Raw genomic sequence first — 25,557 nt, 5'->3', positions numbered from 1 at the left:
GTTGCCTACCAACACGGGGATCCCAGTTCGAATCCCCGTGTTACCTCCGGCTTGGTTGGGCGTCCCTACAGACACAATCAGCCGTGTCTGTGGGTGGGAAGCCGGATGTGGGTTTGTGTCCTGGTCGCTGCACTAGCGCCTCCTCTGGTCGGTCAGGGAGCCTGTTTGGGTGGGAGGGGGGACTGGGGGGAATAGCGTGATCCTCCCACGCGCTACGTCCCCCTGGTGAAACTCCTCACTGTCAGGTGAAAAGAAGCGGCTGGTGACTCCACATGTATGGGAGGAGGCATGTGGTAGTCTGCAGCCCTCCCTGGATCGGCAGAGGGGGTGGGGCAGAGGCCGGGACGGCTCGGAAGAGTGGGGTAGTTGGCCGGACACAATTGGGGAGAAAGGGGGGGGGGTATACATATGTGTGTGCGTGTATGTGTGTATAATACAATTGGCCATACTTGGCACGTTAGCGATGTTATTATCCACTATAAAACTGAATAACCTAATAATGTGGGCTATGTCTGCCTTGGCTAAGATGAGAGATTATTAATCGACCTCGAGACGAGGCAAAGAATTTGTTCTGAAATTTGCTGAATACAAAGACCCTGATCCTCTCTAACGCCTCTTTCACCGCACCTGAAACGGTGGTCTGGCATTTTAAAATGGCAACAGCATCTTATTGATTACCAAACGAGTCTTTCAAGGACACACAAAAGAAATTATAATGGGTTATAGGAATGCTACAGTTCATGAGAAATTGGCTAAAGTCTTTTCTTGGCACTTTTCAGTGATTGTCGCGCCAGTCCACAGGCTACCACGCCTTTCCTCCTGACATCCAACACAAATCCCTCCCCACACGTCCACGCTGCTCATTTTCCTTTGGACAGCTTATGAGACTGAAGTGAATTTCAAAGTTGGTTCTTAGGTCGGCGGCACGGCGGTGCAGTGGTTGGCGTGATCGCCTAGCAAGAAGGTCCTGGGTTGGCGCCCCAAGGTAGTTCAACCTTGGGAGTTGTCCCGTGCCGTCCTCTGTGTGGAGTTTGCATGTTCTCCCCGTGTCTGTGTGGGTTTCCTCTGGGTGCTCTGGTTTCCTCCCACAGTCCAAAGACATGTAGGTCAGGTGACTAGGCCGTACTAAATTGTCCCTAGCTATGAATGTGTGTGTGTGTGAGCCCTGTGTGATGGTCTGGCGGCCTGTCCAGGGTGTCTCCCCGCCTGCCGCCCACTGACTGCTGGGATAGGCTCCAGCCTCCCTGCGACCCTGAGAGCAGGACAAGCGGTTCGGGTAATGGATGGATGGATGGGTTCGGAGGTAAGGTGATTAGCTGCATTTACACTTAGTCAGGTTCTTTACCGTGTGTTGACCTCATTACAAAACGTTATGCTGTTTTACTGCAGACAGCTATAACAAAAAAAAGAAGAGTGAGCCATAATGTATTTTTGAGGAGCATCAGTATTTCATCATGCGTGTTCGAGAGACGGGGGCCTGTAGCGTGCAGCATCCAGGCATTTGCCCTGCGGTGCAATCTGCCATGTCTGTGGCACGTCGGGATCCATTAACATCCCTTTTTCACCTGGGGCAACAAGAAAGGATTGAGTTGCAGCCACAACACTCTCACATTCATCTAGATGAATGCACTGGCCATGCAGAGAAAGGTCACCAAACAATATGCAAAGAGGGGTGAGACAGGTTAAAAATTGTCTTCTGTATACTCCGTCATTTGAGGCTCCTGTGTTGGCTGCTTGCAACGTAGGAACCGTGAGCCCTGCTGTATTTCCAGAGAGAGAGCATCCATCCATCCGTCCATTATCCGTCCATCCATCCATTATCCAAACTGCTTATCCTGCTCTCAGGGTAGCGGGGATGCTGGAGCCTATCCCAGCAGTCATTGGGTGGCAGGCGGGGAGACACCCTGGACAGGCCGCCAGGCCATCACTGGGCCCACACACACACACACACACACACACACACATTCACACTTAGGGACAATTTAGTCCGGCCTAGTCACCCGACCTACATGTCTTCGGACTGTTGGAGGAAACCGGAGCACCCGGAGGAAACCCACGCAGACACGGGGAGAACATGCAAACTCCACACAGAGGACGACCTGGGACGACCCTCAAGGTTGGACTACCCTGGGGCTCGAACCCAGGACCTTCTTGCTGTGAGGTGAACACACTTACCACTGCGCCACCGTGCCGCTCCCAAGCGTTAGCTTTTACAAACCAATTCTACCCAAAGGACATAAGTAGGCTACTTTAGCTAAGCTAGTGATCAGCTGACAGCATCCCACTGCGGTACAGTTTATGAGGGGCCACATGTGCACCATGGCACTGAAAATTCATGTTCTGCAGTCACACTTGGACTCCGTCCCTGCTGATCTTGGTGCAGTCAGTGACGAACACGGTGAAAGGTTACACCAGCACATTGCGACCATGGAAAAGAGGCATCGGGGCAAGTGGAATCCATCAGTGCTGGCCGGCTATCGTTGTACACCGACACAAGAGGCACCAGATAGATAGATAGATAGATATACAGAGAGAGCATGACACTACGAAATTTCAAGTAAAAATAAAGTCAGCTGACATGCAAGGGATGTGTGTGTCACCATAATGCCAGTATCCTCTTATTCTGCAACTGTCAAATGCCTCTCGATCTCAAACTGGTTCTGTTGGCACAGGATCTCCACACTGCTCCGGGACGAGGGAGTACGTAGGAACACCAGTCATGACGCATCACACAACATCCACCCTGCCTTCAGTCCTCTATAGCTTTTGTCAAAGGCTTTTGGTGATGATTACAACAACCCTAGCTGTGGCATTCAGATAACTTGGTGCCGTTATCATGCTACTGACATGGTGACACTCTAAAGGAACATGCCAGTGTTACTGAGTTTCTCCTTCATCTCCAGTGGTTACAGATCACTTCACATCCGCCCCAGTGTTACTCCAGCCGTTCCCCCGAGCAGACACTCTGAATGGGAGCTGACTTACCTCATCGCTTGGATCGCATCTCAAGTTAATCCGCAACACTTTCCCGAAACAAAGCTTTAACTATTGTCATCCGCCGTCGGTACAGCGGCAGAGTTGGAACGCAGCCTGATATGGCGCCAGTCGCGGCCCGGTGGGAATGAGAACGCTCGCATGAGACAAGTTTATGGTTTGTATGAACCTGCATTTATTTGGTTGGAATAAATGAAATCATTTGTCCACTTAGAGAATGCAGTTCCTGCAGATTTTTACATAATGACTCTGGGTCTTGAGGGGCGGGACGGGCATTCAATTTATACGTCCCGATGAGCTGCAGTGGCACCAAAGCTCCTATTGCACTCACACATCCTCCTGTTTAATGGCTGCAGGAGGACTGTATCCTGTCTAGACTGCCTATGAACACTATATATACACACATATATACACATATATGTGTGCATGGCGGGTGAAGCATTTACATTTTGGCATACTAAAAGGTCGAATTACTCAAATGAGTATGAAAATAACAAGATAAAAGCGCTTACTTCTGATAACTTTGGGGCAAACTGCTCCTCCGGGGTCGTCGGAGGGAATTCATTCGGGATGACTCTGGTGTCTGGCGTTAATAGACTGCGTTTTTCCACTCTGTTAGTGCGTTATCAAAACATGGACAGAATACGTTTGTGTCATTTCAGCTTTTATTCCTTTCTCTTTGGGTCCCCCCCCTCCCCCTTTTCTCCCCAAATGTACTTAGCCAATTACCCCGCTCTCTGAGCCGTGCCGGTCGCTGCCCCACCCCCTCTGCTGATCCAGGAGGGCTGCAGACTACCACATGCCTCCTCCGATACATGTGGAGTCGCCAGCCGCTTCTTTTCACCTGACAGTGAGGAGTTTCACCAGGGGGACGTAGCGCGTGGGAGGATCACGCTATTCCCCCCAGTACCCCCCTCCCCCCCGAGCAGGCGACCCGACCGACCAGAGGAGGCGCTAGTGCAGCGAGCAGGACACGTACCCACATCCGGCTTCGCCATGCTACCCGGACACCCCCTTTCTCATTTTTAGGGTTATCTTTTGATCTTCCTTCATTTCTTCCTCTCATTTGCCGTTATGACTTGTAATTATGTTTTCCTATAAAACGAATGTGTTTGTCTTGTACACTGTCTGCATGTGACTAAATACCAGTACCAATAAAAACTATTAATGGTAGCATAAAAACCATTAGCAGGACGGCTTGTGCCGGGACCTGATTTCATGGGTACAAGTACGACTCTGAAACAGCCAAGATGAATGTAATCATGGCTACCGAGTGACCAACTTCCTGCGGGTTTGTTGTTGCATCCATCCCCAGAAATAATGTCTCGTATTGATGGACAATTAAACCGACCTGGCACTCCATTACTTGCCACAATAAATTGGTGAAATAGTCATCTGGCTGTGAACGGTGTATTGATTCGGCCGTTAAAAACCCGACGTAGCTGGGACTCACATCCATTACAGGATATATGACGTAGAAATGTCAAGAGGGTATCTGGTTTTTTTTTTATTCCTCCCTCCCCCCTTTTCTCCTAATTACCCCACTCTTCCGAGCCGTCCCGGTCGCTGCCCCACCCCCTCTGCCGATCCGGGGAGGGCTGCAGACTACCACATGTCTCCTCCCATACAGGTGGAGTCACCAGCCGCTTCTTTTCACCTGACAGTGAGGAGCTTCACCAGGGGGACGTAGCGCGTGGGAGGATCACGCTATTCCCCCCAGTCCCCCCTCCCCCAACAGGCGCCCCAATCAACCAGAGGAGGCGCTAGTGCAGCGACCAGGACACATACCCACATCCGGCTTCCCACCTGCAGACACGGCCAATTGTGTCTGTAGGGACGCCCGACCAAGCCGGAGGTAACATGGGGATTCAAACCGGTGATCCCCGTGTTGGTAGGCAAGAGGGCGTATGTTTTAGATTGGAAAATAAACAAGTGGATGGGCGTTCGAAGGCACATGTAAAGTTAGACGTGTAACACGGGGAGCAAAAAGCATCAGCTGACGGTGAGATATTCCAGGTTACGGTAAAGAGATGCGACACACTGGAGATGAGGAGAACTGGACAACAGTGGCATTGTTCTTTTAACGTAACTGTAAAATAACCCATCAGAAACACAAGTCCAGCAGTCCAGCAGCTACACTGGTAACATCTTGCTTCTGCATAAAGTCAAGTCTCACTCGTTGCATTACAGTTTTAGACAGCGGCGGACAGTCGGAGGAGGAGTGGGCTACTCACCTGTGGGGTATCGCTCAATGACTGGCAGGTCATCCACCTGCAGAGTGGCATTACCCCCACTCCGCGTAAACTTCACTATATGGTACTTTCCGTCATTTACAAACTTTGACGTCTCCTCAATGTTAATGTCATCCGTTCCCACATTAAACACAACCGCAATGTTCCCTTTTTCCTGAAAAGAGAAGAAAGCACAAGACAAAACACAGGATGTGGTCAATATGAGTTGCATTAAATTCCCAGTTTACATTCCCAGAACTGATCCAACTTTTTTTTGGACCCCCCCCCCTTCCCCCCAATTGTACTTGGCCAATTACCCCACTCCTCCGAGCCATCCTAGTCGCTGCTCCACCCCCTCTGCCGATCCGGGGAGGGCTGCAGACTACCACATGCCTCCTCCCATAAATGTGGAGTGTCCAGCTGCTTCTTTTCACCTGACAGTGAGGAGTTTCACCAGGGGGATGTAGCACGTGGGAGGATCACGATATTTCCCCTCCCCCACGAACAGGCACCCTGACTGACCAGAGGAGGCGCTAGTGTAGCGACCAGGACACATACGCACATCCGGTTTCCCACCCGCAGACATGGTCAATTGTGTCTGTAGGGACGCTGACCAAGCCTAAGGTAACACGGGGATTCGAACCGGTGAGCCCCATGTTGGTAGGCAACGGAATAGACCGCTACGCCACCCAGATGCACTTTAGATTCCTTTTTTGGCATTTTCTGCTTTATTTTAACAGTGACAGTAGAGAGAGACGGGAAAGGCAGGGGAGAGAGAGGGGATGGCATGCAGAAAAGGGCCCAGGCCGGATTCGAGCCCAGGCGGCTGCGTTAAGGACTCAGCCTTATGTTGTACCCCTCTACCAGATGAGCCACCGGGGTGCCCCCTGATTCAACTTTCTGTGATTCCCAGTTTATTGGGGTTTTCTTTTTTGATCACACGTTATAATTAAGGATCACTTCATTCATCGTTATGAGGAAGAAAAGTTTTTGTTTTTTTACCTCCCCTATTTGCAGAAAAATGTATATTTGTGTGTATATAAGTATATATTTATATTTAAGTATATAAGTGTATATTTATATTTAAATGTATAAGAATAAGAGGTTTTTTTTACCACCCCTATTTGCAGAAAAATGGTGCTGAGAAAGTAAAACTATAATTTTATGAATTGACAGTTGTTACTCTGCAAAATTAAAACTAATCCCAAATGTAAATCTCCCAGAAACATACTTGGTATGCTAAAGTCGATGTAGTTATGGCGCTCGGTAGAACGAGCCAGCTGTTATCCTCCCTCCCATACAACCACGTCAGTGGAAAGTAGATTTTCTTGGTCCACCCCAAGGATCGGGTTCCCCGGCACAAACAGAGCAATATAGTGTACCCAGTTAAGTGCCAGGAGGGTTGCCGTGACTTGTACATCGGGGAAACCAAACAGACTCGATGGCAAAACACAGGAGAGCTAATACGTCAGGCGAGGACTCCACAGTCTACGCCATCTACAGGCCAGTGGCCACTCTTTCAGGGATGAGGATGTGCACATCCTTGATAGGGAGGAACACTGGTTTGAAAGGGGAGTCAAAGGGCCCTGACACACCAGCCTGACTGTCGGCCAATGGCAGGCCATCAGTGAGCGTCTGTGACCTTAGTTTTTGCGGTGTGTCCCACACCGTCGGCACTAGTCAGACCTGTCGGCAGCTTTTCGGCCGATTCGGCATGCTAAATCGATGGAGCCCGTCGGTTAGACAGATCACTCTGATCAGCTGTTCAGCTTAGTGAATCAATGCAGAGCATACATGCTAGCTGGCCATCGGCTGTAGTCTTTGTGGTGTGTTCAAGTGCTACTTTTTGGCCCAGATGGCAGGTGACGTGAGGCGATGCAACAGTCGGCCTTCATTGCCTCTAGTCGGTTTGGTGTGTTTGGGCCCAAAGATCCCATCTACGTATGTGAAGCGGGAACAACCATCCCTGAACCGGGGATGGCCTAAGAGTACATCTGTCACCGTCTTACAATGCTGTGATTGCAAACATTCCCCGACCCTCTGTGAAAAGTACACATAATGTAACTCTAGTTAATGGTCATGGTAATTTGCATATGAAACCGGTCGTTGGTTTCGGTCGTTATGTCGCTGTGTTGTTTATAAGGGCGGGGCCCCTGCAGTCAGTTGAGACTGAAGAGGTTGTTTCTCTCAACAGACGTGTCCAGATGAACTGATTCAACTTCCTGTGATTAAAGTAAAATGTGTTTTTCTAGTACGCTTGGCTTAATGTTTTACTAGCTCATCTCTTTTTAATGTCATTTTGGAATTGGTGAAAAACCTGTAAAATTTCCGTTCCGTTCCCAGGACGATTCCCCTCTTGGCTGCACCACACTTTTGACTGGGGCGGTTTCATGTTTCGCTGCACACTAGCATGTGTGGGTAACAGAATTAACCATCTGGGCTTGGGGTCTGGGCTCGGGGCCTGTTTCAAACATGAAAACTCGCCTCATCGTCCCTTTAACCGCTGTACAGTAGCTTCACGACCCAGCGAGACGGTGTAATTGTGTCTGAGCACACTCTATGAGGCTGAATCACTAAATCTCGGTGGGTAGTGTTGTCGTTGCTAGGAGACCATGAAACAGTGTCGCTGCGGAAATACAGGCACGTCGTATCACAGGACCCGGCTCGGCCCGACTGCCTCAGATCTATAAGCGACGGCTACCTGCTCTAATAATAAGCTTGTGTTACGGTACGAGAGCCACGTCCCTGCGTCCTGCTGTTTCGTCCGGCGGAGACGAGCGCATACGCTGCTGCAGTCTCTCCCCTTCTGAGCTGCAGTGAGCGGAGCATCTGGATGGAGGCTCAACCTGGAGGTGCAGCTCTCTGCATGTCATTATCCAGTCAGCAGAGCCCTACTCCGTCTCCGTGTCTCTCTCGCACTCTCTAACACACACACACACACACACACACGCATCTCATGCACACACTCTAACGCTTAAGCGCGCACACACACGCACATCACGCACACACTCATATCACGCACTCACACATCATGCACATACACACACACATGCAAATCTTGCACACACACACATGCACACACACACACATCACGCACTCAACCATCATGCACACACACACACACACACACACACACACACATGCATATCATGCACACACTCATGCACACACACGCACTCAACCATCATGCACATACACACACACACATGCATATCATGCACACACATATGCACACACGCACACAAACGCACACACATGCACACACACATCAAGCACACGCACACACACTCAAACACACACACACACACAAACACACTGCTCTTTTCGTCTGCAGGGTGAGTGAAGGGTGAGTGTCCTGTGCCAGAAGCAGAAGCTAAATTAAAACATTTGTCATGTGTCGCACACACCGCGGTACCAAACCTGGGCCCATCAGACGCTCTGCAAGTGTCACAACTTACACACAAAATCACCGTTCTACGACAAGCCGTGACGTCTGAGACGCCAGTGTAAAGGTGACGGCGGCGCGTGGAAGTCCTCGGCGTGAGGATGTCCTGGAGGACTGAAGGGATGAGAGGATGCTGTGCGGGTGTAGCGCTGAGCCTGGTATTACTGGCAATCTGCTTCAGGAGGGGAATGCCCCCCTTGAGATCCTTCAGCCCGCATCAGAAAGACAGCTGTGCTTCTACGCTGGAAGCACTGAGCACCACGGGCCTCTTCCGGCGGCGTCAGCCTTCACACCAGAGGCCCGCAGGAGAAACACCTCCTCCTCTTGTGCTGGCTGGGTGGGATCGACTCCTTTGTCGTTAGAATCAAACACTGCGGTTGTGAAAGGAAGACATGTTATTATGGTGGTGGGGTTGTGGATTTTCCCCCCTACTGTACCCGTCCAATTCACTGCCCCCCCCCCCCCCCCGCCGATGATCCGGTGAGGGCTGCAGACTACCGAGCAGGCACCCGACCCACCAGAGGAGGCGCTAGTGCAGCAACCAGGACACATACCCAGGTTCCACTTTAGATTACAGCTCGGTAATAACCGGGTAATACCAGGGTAATTACCGGGTAACAAAGCCCGGGCTTGGCTGGGATTTTAGGAAGGATGTAACCACTAGAAAAAGGTAACGTTGCATCTTCCAGCTCCGATTCCATGTTATTACATGAAACTACCCTCTCTGTCTCCACATAACAAATCATGGGCCTGAATAGGATGTTAGGAAAGGACTGGGGGGTAACTACCTAGTAGGATGTTAGGAAAGGACTGGGGGGTAACTACCTAGGTAACTACTACTAGTAACTACCGGAAACTAATGGTAAATACCAGCTTCCAGTGTGGGAAGACGGCTGCACGAATTCACGTTTGCAGTGGCCTCGCCCAGTGCTGTTGTCAGAAGATGGTTGTGGGAGTTCACATTTGTGGCGGCCTCACCCAGTACCGTCCACGCAGTGTCTTTGTCCACGTCTGCGTCTCAGTTTTGTCTTCATTTGCTGGCCGGGAGAGCTGGCGCTGGATCGGCTGGGAGAGCTGGCGCTGGATCGGCTGGGAGAGCTGGCGCTGGATCGGCTGGGAGAGCTGGCGCTGGATCGGCTGGGAGAGCGGGGCAGGCTAAGCCAACTGCTAGCCCACGCAGACGGGCAGTTCCGATAACGCCGAGGGCGGTCTGGTGGCGGCCTCACCCGGCGTTGACTGTGGTGTTTTTGGTGTCGTCGTGAGGAGTGCGGGGAGGCGTGTCGAGGGTGTCTGGCTGGGAGAGCTGGCGCTGGATCGGCTAGGAGGGCTTCGTCTGCTTCGTCCGGTGGGCCCGGAGACCACGGCCCTTGCCTGGAGCTGCGCCCCTGTATTATGGTGTTGTTATTCACATATCCATCTTCTTTGTTTTCAGCGCTCATGCTCATCTGTTGCTGGAGTCTACAGAGGCCGACTACAGGACCAGGATCCAATATTTATTTTTCACACTAAGTTTTATGCAGCCGAAATGGTTTGCAGATTTGCACCTGTGCATCTTGAAACAGCATCCGTAGGTTATCTTAAAGCGCGTGACTATAACATAATGGTATTCCAGCAATAAACCTTCTTTCAAGGACTATCAGACAATAAAACAGGCTAATTCAGAACTTTATAGCACTAAAGCTCCTGAAAAAAAAAGAAAAAAGAAAAAGAAAAACAGGTTTAGTAGCAGGGACCAAACCAATTAAAATCCTACTTTTAATAGCCTCCTTCAGTTGACTTTTAATGCTCCCAATGGTCTCATTAATAAATCCACTGCATTTAGTCACAAATTGCCGACTCAATTTCCATAGAAAAAACATCCATTTCACTGTCTTGAAGGAGATGACAACGTAGATGAAAGGGTCATATAGGACAAAATCACAAAAAAAAACAAAAACCACCAAAATAATTTCCCAACGAGTCAGATCAGAGATAAGCGCCGATAGTCTTGCGATTTGAGGAAACGTTGACCTGCTTACGGTCCGTGGTCATCACCGCGTAAAGCGATTAACTGACTGTTTACTGCATCTGCTCCCCGAGATAGGGACGGCACTGGCCTCTCCAGCGGCATTTTTATTATTTTAGAAAATAATCTGATACTTTTTCCATATTTTTTTTTCCTGAAGTTCCTCACAATCCACTTAAGACGAGTCGCCACCCCCCCCCCCCACTCTTCCGGCGGCGTGAGGGGCCTAATCCGTGATCTCTAATAGGGTGCAGGCTTATGTCAGTGAGTGATTGATAGCCGCTTACGTAAACCCGGCCCATCACTCCCAGCCCAATCTCAGCACCGCTAACTGGGTAAGTGAAGCTCCCCCGCTGGGCCGCTCCCTTAGGAATATATGTGGTGCAAACATCCCGCGCCCCGTGAAGCCGGCCCTTCCTGACACCGTGGTAAGCCGCCTTGATTAATTGCTCATCAAGCTGCAATGGAGTTTAATTAAGTGATGCAGCAGATCCACCATTCTCCGCTAATCTTTACGCCCCCCCCCACCCCCCCCGCATATCATGCTAGCAGCTGGAGGGAGGAGAAGCTGCAGCGATGCCGAGGGTGTCAGTTTCTCTCCGTCCGCACCCACAACGTGACTAAGTCATCCAGATTTCCTCGTCGTACAACTGCACAACAGCCGCTGTATCGTACTGAACAGTAAGTATCTGGGGGAGTAATATTACCGCTAGAACCACCGGGGTTTCACTCCTACCTAAACCACCATGGGCCGTCAAAATGACCGCCGGTATTTAAACTCTATATTCTGTCAAGATAAATACCCAGTTCAGATATTAATGTATTGCATATGTTAGTACGTCTGTTAAGAAACTAACTGACACCAAAATTAACATTTTAACAACTTTAATACTGTTTTTCAAACAATTTAAAATGGCCGCTGTCCGACGCCTGTAAATGCTGCAGCACCTCGGTGGTAGTCATGGTGCGTCCGCAACGGCATCTGTAACCAGACATGTTGGAAATAATCAAAAATCAAGTTTAGACTATTTCTCTGCACTGGAGGGCGCTAGTGTGTTTCTAGGACAGAGCAACGAACTCCACGAAGGAAATGACGCCACCAACACACGTCATAAATAGTGTCAATATATGCAAATATATGTAACTAGAAGAACCCCGCTACAATGTAGCGGTTTGGTTATCCACCCGTCTAAATCTCCCTCCTCTTCATCCTGCCAGCTAACCGCCTTCCCCCTGCCCCTAACCCCCCCCCCACTCCAACTCCCTCCCCCCAAATGCTCAGAATCATCTGAAATGCCGAGAAAAGTGGTTTTTAGCCATTTTTAGAAAATGCATATTTTGCATAATTATGCATAATCATTATAATTATATTTTAATGGTCTGCTTTTTTCTGGTCTTCTCTGGAACAATACCTACCACCTCCAAAAAAATTAGGATCATAAGTGCATTTTTGCAAATATTCATATATTTTGCATAAAGCCAAAACATTTGTCCCAGAAAATTTTTTTATATAGGTGAAAAAATCAAAGATGCTCAGAATCATCTGACATGCCGAGAAAAGTGGGTTTTTAGCCATTTTTAGAAAAATGCATATTTTGCATATTTATGCATATTTATGCATAATTTTAATTTTCTGGGATTTTTCCCTTACTCTCTGGAACAATACCTACCACCTCCAAAAAGAATTAGGATCATAAGTGCTTTAGTTTTCGGTCCCGCTATCTACACTAACTAACTAACACCACACACACACACACATTACGAAAATACAGGAGTAGATTTTAGGAGCATTCAGGGAGCGGCAGCTGTGTATCTTTTTCTTTTTTTTCCACAAAGGTATTAAATTTTAAAAATCCAACACGGCGATGCTCAGGTGGATCTGGACCAGAACTATGTACACGCTCTATCCCGCATCCAACGGAATAAGTGTGAGCAGAAGCACGCCGAGCAAAACTGTCTGAGGAGTTTACTGCGCCTACAGGAGTGAGCGTCCTTCCCTCTTGCCCGTGGAGGTAGAGCAACGAGGAAGAAAGAAAAAAAAAGAAGAGAAGAAGTGAGAAGTGATATTCGAGGTGGTGTCAAGCTTCCTCTCAGATGTTCTGTCAGAATGCACGCCATGATGCCGGCTGCCCTAATATCTCGCTTGTTTATGAGTCATTCATGTTGACAACTATTGTGCACCTGTCACATTTCATATCTCCCAAGTCCGACCCCGCGGGACTGCAGCACATCTTCCCCCGGTGCACATGTCAATATAGGGTCTGCAGGCAGGTGGAGGAGAGCCTTCCTAATATCAGATGAGTGCACGAGTGTGCATGTGTGTGTCTAAAGAGAGAGGAGGGGGGGGGGGTAAAAGGTTCTGACTGTGGAGACTAAATGACTTAAAGCAGCGGAGGCTGGGGCAAACCGACTGCACTGTTCCAGCTTATCTTTTAATTACCTCCGACAGTTTTCTTCCCCTCTTTTTTCAAAGCAAAGCCCGTTAATGAAATTATAGTGGCTTTTTTTTTTAGGAGAAAGAAAATGGATTTTTTTTTGTTGCCCCTATTGCTCCTTCACCACGGCTCCCCGTGACTTGGGATGCATGAATTAATTCACAAAGGCGCAGGTAGAAAGGATACACACACACACACACACACACACACACACACACACACACACACACACACACACACACACACACACACCAACTGGCTCGTGCACAAGTGTGCGACACACCGGTGCACGTTGCTGTGCGTCCACATGGAGCTGAAGCAGGTGCAAGCTCAGTACCTTTACTGTAACTGCCAGATTTGCATTCGCCTGAGCGACGTTCATTTCTGGAGGTCAGTACCACCCCCCACCTCCACCCACCCCCACCCCTCCCCCCCCCCAGCGTCCACACCGTCTCACGGTGTTGACATTGTGGAGAGAGACATGTCAGCTCTTCCTAACCGACTGATAAAACAGTTCACGTCCTCTGCAGCACGACGGCGCCGTACCGATCTGCGGCACCGTGCAGCTAATTTGAGGGCCCCGATTAGTCGCGCCGCTGTTGGGCCCGGTCCCCAACCCCAACCCCAACCCCCCCCCACCCCCCAAGGCCCGAGCCCTCAACTCTCGCGGACTTCACTGACGTCACCCGGTAAGTGCTCGAAATGGCAGAAGTGGGAATGGACGGCACCTTATGAGACGCCCCGTTACCTTGACGATGCCAAAACATGTCTCTTAGTCATTTGGGCCGGGGACTTTTTATTTTACTCTTTTACTTTCGTCACGGCCGAGGCCCTTAAGGGACCGACCGCCTCGTCCGGACGTCTTCCGGGCTCCTGCCTGACAGAGGGGAGAGGTGATCGTCAAATAGTCAAGTTACTCGTTTGTGTCGAAGCTGCATCACGACCGGATGTCACGCCTGCCTAAAACCACCACGGGCGGCCAAAAAGACCGCCGGCTTTTAAGCTCTACGTTCTGTCAGATAAAGACCCCGCTGAGATATGATGCACTGCACATGTTAGTGTGTCTGTCAGGAAACGACTGACACCACAATTAACATTTTAACAACTAAAATACTATTTTTAAACAGTTTAAACTTCAGACAGACATGAACTTGAATAGCAAAAGTGGAAATATTACCTGGAAATCAAAACATGTTGCTAATTAACCAAGGTAACAAGGCCTATAAAACGAACTGAAATAACCACGGAAACTGCCCCGAACGACGACCGGGACTTAAAAACTACTGGAACGACCGCGACCGCCCACAGTCAGGACACGGTTGGAGGATAAACCAGGTGTGGAATGTAGCGCACACTGGAATCCCTCTGACTTGATGAGTTTGGTATGAACCACCTTCAATCCTCCTTAACCTGGTGTTTCTTTGTACATTTAGGCACACCAGCACACCAGCACACCAACACACCAACACACCAGCACACCAGCACACCAACACACCAACAAACCAACACACCAGCACACCAGCACACCAGCACACCAACACACCCAACACACCGGCACACCGGCACACCAACACACCAACAGGCACACCAACACACCCAACACCAGCACACCAACACACCAACACACCGACACACCGACACACCGGCACACCGGCACACCAACACACCAACAGGCACACCAACACACCCAACACCAGCACACCAACACACCAACACACCAACACACCCAACACCAGCACACCAGCACACCAACACACCAACACACCCAACACCAGCACACCAGCACACCAACACACCGGCACACCGACACACCAACAAACCGACACACCAGCACACCCAACACACCGGCACACCAACACACCAACACACCAACACACCAGCACACCAACACACCCAACACACCGGCACACCAACACACCGGCACACCAACACACCAACACACCAACACACCAGCACACCAACACACCAACACACCAACACACCAGCACACCAACACACCCAACACACCAGCACACCCAACACACCGGCACACCAACACACCAACACACCAGCACACCAACACACCAGCACACCAACACACCCAACACACCAGCACACCAACACACCAACACACCAACACACCCAACACACCGGCACACCGACACACCAACAAACCGACACACCAGCACACCCAACACACCGGCACACCAACACACCAACACACCCAACACACCAGCACACCCAACACACCGGCACACCAACACACCGACACACCAACAAACCGACACACCAGCACACCCAACACACCAACACACCAACACACCAGCACACCAACACACCAGCACACCAACACACCCAACACACCGGCACACCGACACACCAACAAACCGACACACCAGCACACCCAACACACCGGCACACCAACACACCAACACACCGACACACCGGCACACCGGCACACCAACACACCAACAGGCACACCAACACACCCAACACCAGCACACCAACACACCAACACACCGACACACCGACACACCGGCACACCAACACACCAACAGGCACACCAACACACCCAACACCAGCACACCAACACACCAACACACCAACACACCCAACACCAGCACACCAACACACCAACACACCAACACACCAACACACCAGCACACCAACACACCCAACACACCGGCACACCGACACACCAACAAACCGACACACCAGCACACCCAACACACCGGCACACCGACACACCGGCACACCAACACACCAACAGGCACACCAACACACCCAACACCAGCACACCGGCACACCAACACACCGGCACACCAACACACCAACAGGCACACCAACACACCCAACACCAGCACACCGGCACACCAACACACCAGCACACCAACACACCAACACACCGGCACACCGACACACCAACACACCCAACACACCGGCACATCGACACACCAACAAACCGACACACCAACACACCAACACACCCAACACCAGCACACCGGCACACCAACAGGCACACCAACACACCCAACACCAGCACACCGGCACACCAACACACCGGCACACCAACACACCAGCACACCAACACACCGGCACACCAACAGGCACACCAACAGGCACACCAACACACCCAACGGATGCTGGAGCCTATCCCAGCAGCCACTGGGCGGCAGGCAGGCGGGGAGACACCCTGGACAGGCCGCCAGCCCACCACAGGGCAGTACACAGTACCTCTAACAGTACTAACATAGTACCACTTTAACTTTATAATGACGTGAATTACTCGGGGGCAGGTTATGCAAAGTCTGAGTTGAGTTTCATCACCGGACTTGAAATACGCCGTGTTTTACTCTCAGTGATGCAAGAGCACAGATCCTTATCGCAGGGGGCAGTAGACTTTACATCCACTCTTGGCTAATGATTGCTATGCGGCGTGCCAAGACGCTGGCTGGTTGGCAAATATATACCTGCTAATTGATGATCCCCTTGTAAGTCACTCTGGATCGATGTGTCTGCTCGACGAGAAAAAAGTAAAACGCAAACGTCCCGTCCAGAGCAACGCAGGGAACAACACGAGACGAGTGCCGGAGAGGCGTCCCTGCAGGGGAGGAGGCTCTCCTGCCGCCGTTTGACAGCAAAGTGGAAAAGGACGGCGAGTACTGTACATGGCATGTCCGCTAACCTCTGAAGAGATCCAGAACCGTGACTTTCGCTGACAAGGTGCCCTCATCCTTCAGTTCACCGTCACTCATGGGCATCCCGAGAGTGTGGAGGTATATGCACGTGTGTGAGGAGCGCAGCCTATTTTAAAATCATCTCTGGCAGCTAAAGTGCCTAATTATCTGTGAAGTTGGCCTGAAATTGTTTCCATTGCTGGGAGAGTCTATCAAGTGGCTTCACGCAAGCAGAGCTTCATCAAATACCTCAAGTTAATAAATCATCAAGCCAGTCGCGTCAGCCATTTAAAAGTCGAGTCCTCCAGGAAAAACAAGACACACGAGGCGATACTGTCTTAGAATGGGTGTAGTACGGGAAAACTTGTCTGCGCCCCCGGATAATTCAGCAACACCCTTTCATTTTTGTGATGTTCTAAGGATAACTTTATAATAAAGGAAATTACTCGGGGGCAAGTTATGCAAAGTTTGAGTCAAGTTTCACCGTCGGAGTTAAAATAGCCCGCGTTGTCCATCACTGATGCAGGAGCACACAGGGCTCAGGTTAGAAAGCGTCTGCTGTGTAATGGGAGCTGCATTTCGAAAGCAGAACTCATCTTTTCCTGGAATGACATCCGCTGTCTGTCTACATTCTTTCTGCTGCACCATTTCTGCTGCTCGTAGGAACAAATTTCATCAAGAGAGGTCAACAGATATCTGAAATTTTGTTCCCTTTTTGCAACGAGAAATCAATTTGGGTTTCGGGTGATTCTTCTGGCTGTCCACTTGTGACAGGTGGCCCGACGCAGAGGTGAGTCGACCTTCATCTCCGTCCCCCTCTGCCGACGCTGACTCCATCCCCGGCTCCATAGTCGCTCTCTAATCATAATGGGAATCCAGCTCACTTGGTTAGTAAGGTTCATATAGTGCAACTCTCTGGCTACAGAAAGGTCAAAAACGACACAACAAAGTGTGTACTGGGGGAGGCTGGGCAGATGAACAGCAGTGTATTCACCAGTTAACACCCATGTAAGAATTAAATACTCACGAGAAACCCTAAAAACTAACACACGCCTGCCACACACCGGTCAGAAGCATCGCTAACATAACACTAAAATACTATCATGGCAGACATTTTATCAGCTGTGTTTCATTAAAACGGGGTTCAGGGTTACACACCTGATAAACAGTAAAGCTGGTTCTTACTCTGACTGAATTAATTTGACACAATTCCTGTATTAGTAGAGGAATTACATGACTGTAGGACAAGTTCTAAACCAGGGACATTGTGGTTGGTGCATGGGTCAACCAGTTTCCCCAATGGAGTCTCTACTGTGGGCACGAAAGTCAGTGTCAGGGAGATCAGGTCACCCTGACACACACAAACAACAAAATACATTTTCACACACGTACACACAAACCATTTATATATACGTGTATACTATATATATGTGTGTGTGTGTGTGTGTGTGTGTATGACTATATGTGTGTGTGTGTGTGTGTGTGTGTATGTATGTATGTATATATATAAAATCCAGTGAGCCAAGTAAATTCTTTATGAGACAGTACAAGCCTGTTTCATGCCATAAGCCATCATCAGCTGTGGATTATTTTGCTCCTTATTTGTTGAGCACTTTCCCTACCGTTGAGTGTTTCTTTTAACAAAGTTAAATATATATATATATACACTTAGCACAAAAAGTAAGGAAGTGTGTGTTTGGTAGATTGTCTTTGTTGTAACAATGCTTCTTGGCAATAAATCTTATAGCGTTGGAAAGCCTGTTTATTTCCCTTTTAAATGGTGCCACATGTGTAAGGAACATGCATCTGTGGGATGAGCAGCAGAGCTGAGTATGTGGGTTGCGCCCATGAAACATTTGCCAGATCTTCTCTGCCAATGCCAAACAGCTTATTTTGCTGTTGCTATTGACTCTTGTTTTGAGCTTCTGGTACCCTAGGTGCTGACAATCAGCTGCCTGATATAAGATTTATTGCCAAGAAGCATTGTTACAACAAAGAAATAATCTACCAATGATGGCCTGGCGGTCTGTCCAGGGTGTCTCCCCGCCTGCCGCCCAATGACTGCTGGGATAGGCTCCAGCATCCCCGTGACCCTGGCAGCAGGATAAGCGGTTTGGATAATGGATGGATGGATGGATATATTATACATTATAATTATATTATTATTATATATTATCTACTACTACTACTACTTTTGGCTGCTCCTGTTAGGCGTCGCCACAGCGGATCATCCGTTTCCATCTCTTCCTGTCCTCTGCATCTTCCTCTGTCCCACCAGCCACCTGCATGTCCTCTCTCACCAAATCCATAAACATTATATTATAATATATATTATAATAATATATAATTATATATGCATTAATTTAAATGTACAAATATCCAGGCTGACATTTATGTATAATCTTATTTAATAATAGTTTAATAGTCTTTGTTCAGTGTTAATGGACTCTGCCTTTTTATGTGTGACTGTAATTAATGAAATCATTCATTAGGCGCTGTATAGCCTGTTGCTTTGAGACCATGATTTGTGTAAGAATCCTGAATAAAGTCTGCTGTGTAATAAGATAATAGCTTGTTGCCCAACAGCATGGTCTAAAACTGATAAACTTCATTCAGGCGGATATCGCTTCCTTCCACATGGAAAACACATTCCCATTAATGATGGCTGGAGATAATGCAAAGCACGCCTTCGAACCCTGAACAAATTCATCATTCAGAGGGTCCTTAATAAACTGATCTAAAGGGGGTGAAAAAAAAGAACATACTGGAGTGGAGGTATTAGATTTGAAAGCATGTCCCTCTGCATACCCTTGAAAGGTCCGGAGGCACTGTTCAGTGGAGAGAGAAAATAGGCATCAACAGTGGGGTTGGAAGCCATATAGCTTGGAGAACAAGTTCAACACAGCAAAGCTTAACATCAGACCTTGAAAAAGACAAGCGGCTCTAAAGCCCACTTTCACCTGCACCTCAAACACTTAAGCATCCCGAGTACCTCGCAATATAACAATATTTTGTTATATTTTGATAGTATGGACACAGCATTCTGTTTTGATGATAATGCAGTTCAATCCTGCAACATTTTGATGATAATGCAGTTCAAACCTACAATATCTGGGTGATAATGCAGTTCAATGCTGCAATATTTTGATGATAGTACAATTCAACCCTGCAATATTTTGATGATAATGCAGTTCAAACCTACAATATTTGGATGATAATGCAGTTCAAACCTAAAATATTTTGATGATAATGCAGTTCAAACCTACAATATCTGGATGATAATGCAGTTCAATCCTGCAATATTTTGATGATAGTACAATTCAACCCTGCAACATTTTGATGATAATGCAGTTCAAACCTACAATATCTGGATGATAATGCAGTTCAATCCTGCAATATTTTGATGATAGTACAATTCAACCCTGCAATATTTGGATGATAATGCAGTTCAAACCTACAATATTTGGATGATAATGCAGTTCAAACCTACAATATCTGGATGATAATGCAGTTCAATCCTGCAATATTTTGATGATAGTACAATTCAACCCTGCAATATTTTGATGATAATGCAGTTCAAACCTACAAAATTTGGATGATACTGCAGTTCAAACCTAAAATATTTTGATGATAATGCAGTTCAAACCTACAATATCTGGATGATAATGCAGTTCAATCCTGCAATATTTTGATGATAGTACAATTCAACCCTGCAATATTTGGATGATAATGCAGTTCAAACCTACAATATTTGGATGATAATGCAGTTCAAACCTACAATATCTGGATGATAATGCAGTTCAATCCTGCAATATTTTGATGATAGTACAATTCAACCCTGCAACATTTTGATGATAATGCAGTTCAAACCTACAATATTTGGATGATAATGCAGTTCAAACCTAAAATATTTTGATGATAATGCAGTTCAAACCTACAATATCTGGATGATAATGCAGTTCAACCCTGCAATATTTTGATGATAGTAAAATTCAACCCTGCAATATTTTGATGATAGTGCAGTTCAAACCTACAATATTTGGATGATAATGCAGTTCAATCCTGCAATATTTTGATGATATAATGCAGTTCAACCCTGCAATATTTTGATGATAGTACAATTCAACCCTGCAATATTTTGATGATAATGCAGTTCAAACCTACAAAATTTGGATGATAATGCGGTTCAACCCTAAAATAATTTGATGATAATGCAGTTCAAACCTAACAATATCTGGATGATAATGCAGTTCAATCCTGCAATATTTTGATGATAGTACAATTCAACCCTGCAATATTTGGATGATAATGCAGTTCAAACCTACAATATTTGGATGATAATGCAGTTCAAACCTACAATATCTGGATGATAATGCAGTTCAATCCTGCAATATTTTGATGATAGTACAATTCAACCCTGCAACATTTTGATGATAATGCAGTTCAAACCTACAATATTTGGATGATAATGCAGTTCAAACCTAAAATATTTTGATGATAATGCAGTTCAAACCTACAATATCTGGATGATAATGCAGTTCAACCCTGCAATATTTTGATGATAGTAAAATTCAACCCTGCAATATTTTGATGATAATGCAGTTCAAACCTACAATATTTGGATGATAATGCAGTTCAATCCTGCAATATTTTGATGATATAATGCAGTTCAACCCTGCAATATTTTGATGATAGTACAATTCAACCCTGCAATATTTTCATGATAATGCAGTTCCATCCTGCAATATTTTGATGATAGTACAATTCAACCCTGCAATATTTTGATGATAATGCAGTTCAAACCTACAATATTTTGATGATAATGCAGTTCAAACCTACAATATCTGAATGATAATGCAGTTCAATCCTGCAATATTTTGATGATAGTACAATTCAACCCTACAATATTTGGATGATAATGCAGTTCAAACCTACAATATTTGGATGATAATGCAGTTCAAACCTAAAATATTTTGATGATAATGCAGTTCAAACCTACAATATCTGGATGATAATGCAGTTCAATCCTGCAATATTTTGATGATAGTACAATTCAACCCTGCAATATTTGGATGATAATGCAGTTCAAACCTACAATATTTCGATGATAATGCAGTTCAAACCTAAAATATTTTGATGATAATGCAGTTCAAACCTACAATATCTGGATGATAATGCAGTTCAACCCTGCAATATTTTGATGATAGTAAAATTCAACCCTGCAATATTTTGATGATAATGCAGTTCAAACCTACAATATTTGGATGATAATGCAGTTCAATCCTGCAATATTTTGATGATAATGCAGTTCAAATCTACAATATTTGGATGATAATGCAGTTCAACCCTGCAATATTTTGATGATATAATGCAGTTCAAGCCTGCAATATTTTGATGATAGTACAATTCAACCCTGCAATATTTTCATGATAATGCAGTTCAATCCTGCAATATTTTGATGATACAGTTCAACCCTGCAATATTTGAAATCACTTGATTCGAAGACTTATTATATTATTATTGTTATTGAAAACACAAACCTACACTGCATTAGGTTAGTCAACTGCTGAGCCATTTCCCATTAATCTGCACTGTAGCTATGGCAACTATTACCGCCACTATTACCGATAACAATGATGGTAATAACAATGTTAACAGTAAGGAGCGGCAGAAGAAGGAAAAGAAGACGGAAAAGAGGAAGAAGAAAATGAAGAGGGATGCATGATCTGTAATAACTGCATTTTCCAGTGGGGCTCATTTAGCGTATGCGCACCATATGCACCTCCATACAGCCACAAGCTGCTCTCAATAAACGCATCGGGCTGCAGCTGGATGTTTGTTGGCCCCGGTTCTGTACCTGCATTAACTGGTAAGTTGAAGCAGTGATGTATTGGCTATTAAGATGTGCCTGTAACACTGCCCGCATTTCGTAAATTAGTCTCTTATACCCCCCTATTTGAGCCAAAGTACTATAAATAGGCTGTTGAGGTACACGCTGCACAGAAATATAAGGATGGAGGGAATTCTTTAAGACCAGAGAACCCTGGAGTACTGGCTTCTGATAGGACCATAGAACTAGGAAACTGCCAAGCTTTAAAATTGCCACCATCAATCAAGAGGTTTTAAGGGATGCAACAAGCAATTTCATGGATGACTTTTTTCAAGCTTTCCAACATTATTCCCTTCAGCTGGATGTATTATTATTGCACTACTTTTTTCTCTATCTGCCCACCCAGTCTCTCTCTCTCGCACCCTAGTAATGCAGACGGGGGCTCTCTCTCTCTCTCTCTCTCTCTCTCTCTTACTAAATTATGGACACTGAGTTTTTCTTGCTTTTAAAGTCAACATTGTTGAAACAGATTCTGCTATTCCCAAGCAGAGCTCAATTCATCACGCAAGTGGAATTCATTAAATATCTAGAACAAGAGGTGTTCAGTTATGACAGGGTCCATGTTTTACTGAAACCTCGGAGGGATGACCGCTGTTGTCCTAGATTTTCGAGCTATTAGAGGGCTACAGTTGCGTTTATGTTATTTTAAAAAGTAATTCTGCTCTTGGTCTTAATGGCTTTCCGGCCTCATTTTCATTTTGAATGACGCCTGGCAGTGGGAGGACTCATAAAGTAAGTTTGTGGAGTTTGTTTTATCTGAGGTGCAGAATCAAACTCCTCCATCAGCCTGTCGGCACAGCTGGGCCTTGCCTGCGCCGAGATGTGGCACAGCGAGATCGATTCTGTCTCATCATATTCGCTCAAAACAGTACGGGTATGAGTAACAGGTGGTAACTGGTCTCAATACAACGCTGAAGCTGGAAAGACAGCTGACCTCCAACAACTACCCTTCATATGTTTGATTTGAAAATGGCATTGCAGAGGAGAGAACGACTGGCCTCCTTATTTCTGATTTTAATTTGTATTTGCACGCTGCAGCTACTGCAAACCGCTTACCAAAGTCTTTCATTTTGACCGAGGAGGAAACCTGGCTTAGCTGTGTGAAAAGGACATGATGCCAAATCCCCGTGTTACCTCCGGCTTGGTCGGCCGTCTCTACAGACACAATTGGCTGTGTCTGCGGATGGGAAGCCGGCCTGGTCGCTGCACTAGCGCCTCCTCTGGTCAATCGGGGCGCCTGTTCGGTGGGGGTGGGGGCAGGGGGGGGGACTGGTGGGGAATAGCATGATCCTCCCACGCGCTACGTCCCCCTGGTGAAACTCACTGTCAGGGGAAAAGAAGCGGCTGTCGACTCCACATGTATTGGAGGAGACATGTGGTAGTCTGCAGCCCTCCCCGGATCGGCAGAGGGGGTGGAGCAGCGACCGGGATGGCTCAGAAGAGTGGGGTGATTGGCCAGATACAATTGGGGAGAAAAATGGGGAGGGGGGGGGTAATATGAATAAAAGTATGCGAGGGTTTCAGTGAGCTGCCCCCCTTCACACACAGGGGGAAACGGTCAGTTCATATGGGGAATTTCTGGAATAATTTCTGGAATAACACATTCCCTTCAACACAGAAACGTCCAGTTTCTCAAGAATAATTTCCGTCTCTTGGGCCAATCCCAATCACAAGCGCACAAATACACAACGCAAAGAAAGGTCCAAGCGGACTTGCACCTGTGGGTCAGCCTGACCCGGTGCATACTCAGTATCTTCAGTACTCAGGAACACTCATAAACTGCAGCTTCAGCCAGACGGCCAGTAAAGAGAGTAATATTGTACAACAAGCAGTGGGTCCTTGTGGGTTTTTTCCTTCATGTCCCACGTGGTCTGTGTGACCGAAATCTCATTTTATTTTGCAATTCATTCAACCTTGTTGACTCTGTCACCAGTTACGTGAAGAAACACGGAGAAGTCAAGAACTTGACCTGCCGTCCTTTACCGGCCAATGTGAAACATGCTTTTCTCCCCCCGGTGAAAGTGCACGGGATTGTAAACTGCTTCTGCGTACCAAACTTTCCGTTTGTTTGCTCTGCTTGTTAGTCTTGACTGTTTGGACAAGAGGAGACCGAGGTGGCATCAGCCATCACACCCGACACTCACTTCCTGCTGGATTTTAAAATTCATGTCACTCGTCTGTCCCGTATGGCTGCCTGTTTCCCCACCGTCTCTGACATTAGCTGTTGTGTACAGAACGGCTGCCGGGGGCGCCGTTACACGACTACTAAATCACAATGAAACCCGTAGAGACTTTCAGTGACGCAAGGCCGCGTCCCTTAACAAATTCCGTTGTAGTATCCCGTGTCCCAAAATCAGGACGCTCTCATGATGACCATCAGTCTACGCAGGGGTGCTACTGTACACGTGTGACGCCGTGGCGAAGCGGTTCTCAGGAAGATGAATGGGATTCAGGATTCCTCCCACGATCCACTAAATATCAGGTTTTGACTCAGTTATTCTCACTTGTCAGTTGGTGTGAGCATGGTGAGGAACACCTGCTTCATGGGTAAGTGTTGTGGGGTGAGAATTTGCTAATGGCCAATCTGGCAGGGGTGCTGACAGCCTCTCCGGAGGATGATGACATGTCAACACCCACTGACACGTATGTGAATGTTTGTCATCTCTGCGGAGCTGACCAGGCACTTTTATCACGGCTCCGTGACTTCCTGAGACAACCACATCTCTCCTGCACCTCTCACTCACAAGCAGATTGGGTGGATGTAGTGTTGAACACACACGGCCCTTTCACTTCGCCCTGGAACGACCAAGCCGGCCATCTTGGCGGTTTTATTTATATCTATCTATCTATCTATCTATCTATTTATCTATCTATCTATCTATCTATCTATCTATCTATCTA

The 25,557-nt window shown here is 47.2% G+C and overlaps 1 protein-coding gene across 5 annotated transcripts in view; it reads right to left on the bottom strand.

The window, feature by feature from the left end:
• The window catches only part of LOC130123237 (neurexin-1a-like), a 456,613-nt gene that overhangs the window by 88,146 nt on the left and 342,910 nt on the right, over positions 1-25,557 (bottom strand). For all 5 annotated transcript variants that reach the window (XM_056292379.1, XM_056292376.1, XM_056292378.1 and 2 more), the window contains one exon: positions 5,229-5,400. In XM_056292379.1, the coding sequence (XP_056148354.1) occupies positions 5,229-5,400 (172 nt within the window). The remainder of the gene's footprint in view (positions 1-5,228; positions 5,401-25,557) is intronic.

Source organism: Lampris incognitus, chromosome 13 (assembly GCF_029633865.1).
Source record: "Lampris incognitus isolate fLamInc1 chromosome 13, fLamInc1.hap2, whole genome shotgun sequence".
Classification (NCBI taxonomy): Eukaryota; Metazoa; Chordata; class Actinopteri; order Lampriformes; family Lampridae; genus Lampris; species Lampris incognitus.
The sequence above is the reverse complement of the archived record's forward strand: the minus strand, read 5'-3'. Positions and strand labels throughout refer to the sequence as shown.